At 49.1% G+C, this 5,000-nt stretch overlaps 1 protein-coding gene across 1 annotated transcript in view; it reads left to right on the top strand.

Moving 5' to 3' along the window:
- tle2b (TLE family member 2, transcriptional corepressor b) overlaps window positions 1–5,000 on the top strand; it is a 40,017-nt gene that overhangs the window by 11,632 nt on the left and 23,385 nt on the right. Inside the window, 1 exon segment of the mRNA XM_035523202.1 lies at window positions 915–959. Coding sequence (XP_035379095.1) covers window positions 915–959 — 45 coding nt within the window.

Raw genomic sequence — 5,000 nt, 5'->3', positions numbered from 1 at the left:
TGATACAGATGGAGGAGAGACATCGGTATTGAAAAAGTAAATTGTTTATCATGGTTTGGTAAAAACTCTTGATTTCTTACTGCCGTTGTTTGGTGTCACTACAAATATACAGCATATGTCTCTCTGAAGAAAGGTCGCCAAACAGGTCGCAGAGAGAGCGAGAGAGCGAGAGAGGGAAGAAAGCAAAGGCTTAAGACAGAGATCATCTGAGAGTTTATAATGATAAAGGAGAATGAGAGATGGAGAGAAAAGAAGGGAGAGTTCCAAAGAAGTGAAGGGGAGAGAGAGAGAGAGAGACAACAGAATGATCGAGTGAGCACGAGCGAAGAAAAAGATCATTGTTGAGCTGAATCCCACTGAGGGAGAGCAGAGAGTGAGTGCGTGTGGGAGAGAGAGAGAGAGAGAGAGAGGGAGGAAGAAAGAAAGAAAGGGAAGGAGAAAGGAGAGACAGAGAGTAGTTGAGTCAAATTTCGTCTCCATCACTCACATTGCACTGCTTGTCTGCCTGCTGAGACCAAGTGTGTCACAAAGACTGATTCTCCTCTGCTCTCTCACTCTCTCTCTCTCTCTCTCTCTCTCTCTCTCTCTCTCTCTCTCTCTCTCTCTCTCTCTCTCACACACACACACACACACACACACACACACACACACACACACACACACACCCATATAGCTTCTTATCCCTTCACATCCTGTATTATGTGTAGGCTATTTTGCTACGTCACCTTCAGACACCACACACACGCTCCTACTCTCTCCCTCTGAGTCTTTCTCTCTGTCTCTGTTTGGATATAGAAAGTCATTTGTCCTTGTTACAGTAAGCTGGTTAGATTTTCGTTTGATTGATCATTTATTCAATCATATTTCATTAATTGTGGTATTGATTGAAGACTTGCGCCTCTCTGTTTCCACAGTACTATGAGATGTCATACGGACTCAACATTGAGATGCACAAGCAGGTAAGGTGTGTGTGTGTGTGTGTGTGTGTGTGTGTGTGTGTGGTCATTAGGGCAGAGTGGCAGCTTCCTCTTCTAAAACTGTGTACACACACCCCCGTTCTGTCCTGCTCCGTCTCCACCTCACTCTCTCGCTCTCTCTCTCTCTCTCTCTCTCTCTGTCCTACACACACGCCAACACAAACATTTCACATGTACTTAGTCACGCACATGCCTGCACGCACTCACCCGCCTGTCTCCCTCGTCCTGTCTTCTGGCTGGCGCGCTGCTCCTCGCTGCTCGCTGCTGCATTGCTGGCCTCTGTCATGTTCTCCAGTTGACTGATGGCTTCCTCAAGGTGACTCAGGGCCTCTCTAATGAATTCCATGCGCCACTGCCCCTGGGCTGCGTGGGGACGGCGCGCGGCCTGCTTAGCGGTATGGGTGGGGTCAGGCGAGCCTAGCCGGGACAGGCCGGACCTGATGTCTGCAAACCACTGAGGCTGTAGGTCACAATCTGTGTCTGCGTGTGTCCGTGCAAGTGAGTGGGTGGGTTTGTAATACTTATTTAAATATAAGAGAGGCATGCGACATATGTATGATACCTACTTCCTGACAAGTGTGTGTGTGTGTAGACTCTGAAGAGTGTGAGATGCAAATATTAGGTATGGGCAGGACATGATTCATAAATTGCTTCTCCTCTAGTCTCTAAGTGTGTGTGTGTGTGTATCTGTGTGTGTGTGTGTGTGTGTGTGTGTGTGTGTGTGTGTGCGTGCGTGCGTATGTATGTGTGCGTGCGTGCATGTGTGTGTCTGCGTGTGTCTGTGCGTGTGTGTGTGTGTGTGTATGTGTATGTGTGTGTGTAGGTGTGTGTGTGTGCGTGCATGCGTATGTGTGTGTGCGTGCGTGTGTCTGTGCATGCGTGCGTGTGTGTACGTGCGTGTATGTGTGTGCGTGCCTGCATGTGTGTCTGTGCGTGTGTGCGTCTGTGTGTGCGTGTGCATGTGTGTGTCTGTTTGTGTGTGCGTGCGTGCATGTGTGTGTATGTGCGTGCGTGTGAGTGCGTGCGTGTGTGTGCGTGCGTGTGAGTGCGTGCGTGCATATGTGTATGAGTGCATGCGTGCATATGTGTGTGTGTGCGTGCGTGCATGTGTGTGTGTGCGTGCGTGCATATGTGTGTGTGTGTGTGTATGAGTGTGTCTGTGCGTGCATGCGTGTGTGTCTGTGTGTGTGCGTGCGTGCGTGTGTGTGCGTGCGTGTCTGTGCATGCATGTGTGTGTGTCTGTGTGTATGTGTGTCTGTGCGTGCGTGTGCGTGTGCGTGCGTGCGTATGTGTGTGTGTCTGCGTGTGTGTCTGTGCGTGCGTGTATGTGTCTGTGTGTGTGTTTGTGTGTGTGTCTGTGTCTGTCTGTGCGTGCGTGCGTGCGCGCGCGTGTGTCTGTGTGAGTGTGTGTCTGTGTCTGTCTGTGTCTGTGTCTGTCTGTGTGTAGGTGTGTCTGTGTGCACGTGTCTGTGTCTGTGTATGTATCTGTGTGTGTCTGTGTGTGTATCTGTGTGTGTCTGTCTTTGTGTGTGTGTCTGTGTCTTTGTGTGTGTGTCTGTGTCTGTGTGTGAGTGTGTGTGTCTGTGTGTGTGTGTGTAAGTGGTCCCATTACTATCATAGCATGGCCTCTTTTCCTCCACATCAGCCCCCCCCCCCCCCACACACACACACACTATGCTGGAAGTAACACTAATCACTCCACTTCTGTTTGTACCAGGAGAGATGAATAAAGAGTGATAGAGAGAAAGAGGAGAGAGAGAGAGAGAGAGAGATGGAGCGGAGGATGAGGGGGACGTTTTCCGTGCTGTCTGCTGGCCCTCTCCCCTGTTGTATCGGCCTGGCGTGTCACGTGCTGCGGTCCAGGCGGCGTGTGGTGTGTGTGCACGTGTGATTACTTTTGCGTGTCTGCATTGGCACCTATTTGTCTGGACGTGCATGCGCGCACATGTGTGTGATTATTATTGCGTGCCTGTGTTGGCGTGTGTTTTGTGTGGCATGTACGTGTGTCTCTGTGTGCGTGATTGCTTTTGCATGCCTGTGTTGGCATTTGTGTGAGTGTACCCAGAAGCATTACACTCTTTGTGTGTGTGTGTGTGTGTGTGTGTGTGTGTGTGTGTGTGTGTGTATGTGTTAATTACGAGCTAGCACATATAGCTAATGTAAAGCCATATGCTGTGTTTAGCTTTCAGTGCTCTCTGATCACACTTGTTATGGATGCAATTGTGACCTGAAATATTGTGTGTGGAACTCAGGGTGGCTTTGCTTTGCTTTGACACCTTTATTTTCAACAAATAGCTTTGATGCCTAGCAGGATTCCTCTCTGTCTCTCTCTCTCTCTCTCTCTCTCTCTCTCACTTTCTCTTTTTGGTGGTCAGCTTAAGGGGATCTGAAAGGGTCAGTGTGCACGTGTACGTGTGTGTGTGTGTGTGTGTGTGTGTGTGTGTGTGTGTGTCTGCATGTAATGGAGTTCATTTGTGAATAATAAGGCAGAAATGATGTAACCATTTTGGAATGAGAGAGAAATTTGTGAAGAGTGGAAGAGCATTAGAGAAGGTCTGTGTGTGAGTGTGTGTGTGAGTGTGTGTGAGTGTGTCTGTGAGTGTGTCTGTGCGCGTGTGTGCGCGTGTGTGCGCGTGTGTGTGTGTGAGTGTGTGTGAGTGTGTGTGTGTGCGTGCGTGCGTGCACATGCGTTTACTGTGTTTGAGTCTGACCTGCCAGACTCTATTTATTAGGTTGTAACAATACCCTTGTTGTTAAAATCTAGCAATATATATTGTACTACGAATGTTTGTGCTTTGTGACATAAGACCTAAACACTGTGATAAATTAGACAGTTCATGTTCTATTAATGACATGCAGTTTTGTGTATGGTTTTCATTTCCACATAAGATAATTATGAATGGGTAATATTCTATTTAAGAATATGGCAGGAATGTGGCGCATGATGTGTATATGCAAACAGGTATAGTAACAAAGTGTGTGTGGAATCTATGATGTGAATCTTTGTGATCTATGTAAGAGCACAGAGACTGTGCCTGAGCTGGAGAGTTGAGAGGCTTAAAAATAAACATTCGCTGGTAGTTTGGCCGCAGGACGGCTTGGTGAGGGAGATATTTATCTGGGGAGGTCACTGTGCGTTTCTGTGCGTGTGTACATGTGATTCTGTGATTCTCCATTTAATTTGTGTGTCCACATCTTCCCATCTGAAAATGGTGTAATGTTTTCCATCCACATTTAATTGTGTGTGTGTGTGTGTGTGTGTCTGCTCACGAGGGGGGGGGGGTATTTTTATGGCTTTGTTTGTGTTTCAGCATAAAGTTCTTTTTGCGTGCGTGTGTGTGCGCGTGCGTGTGTGTGCGTGCGTGCGCGTGTGTGTGTGTGTGTCTGCTCATGGGAGAAGGGGGGGTGTGTTTTTATGACTTTGTTTGTGTTTCAGCATGAAGTTCTTTTTGCGTGCGTGTGTGTGAGCGTGTGTGTGTGAGCATGTGTGGTGTGCGCGCGTGTCTGTGCGTGCGCATGTGTGTAGGTGTGTGTGCGTGTACATGAGTGTGCCTGTGTGTGTGCGTGTGTGTGTGCATGAGTGCGTGTGCATGTGTGTGTGAGTGTGCGTGTGTGTGTGTGCATGCGCGTGTGTGCGTGTATATGTGTGCGTGTGCATGTGTATGTGTGCGCGTGTGTGTGTGCATGAGTGAGTGTGCGTGTGTATGTGTGTGTGCGTGTGTGTGTGTCTGCGTGTGTGTGTGCAGGTGTGTGTGTGTGCACGTGTGTGTGTGTGCATGCGCGTGTGTGCGTGTGTATGTGTGCGTGTGTGTATGTGCATGAGTGAGTGTGTGTGTGCGTGCGCGCGAGTGTGCGTGCGCGCGAGTGTGTGTGTGTGTGTGCGCGAGTGTGTGTGTGTGCGCAAGTGTGTGTGTGTGTGTGCGTGCGTGCGCGCGAGTGTGCGTGCGCGCGAGTGTGTGTGTGTGTGTGCGCGAGTGTGTGTGTGTGTGTGTGTGTGCTTTATTGCTCGCCTTTCCTCTCTGT

Source organism: Electrophorus electricus, chromosome 26, assembly GCF_013358815.1.
Source record: "Electrophorus electricus isolate fEleEle1 chromosome 26, fEleEle1.pri, whole genome shotgun sequence".
Taxonomy (NCBI): Eukaryota; Metazoa; Chordata; class Actinopteri; order Gymnotiformes; family Gymnotidae; genus Electrophorus; species Electrophorus electricus.
The sequence above is the reverse complement of the archived record's forward strand: the minus strand, read 5'-3'. Positions and strand labels throughout refer to the sequence as shown.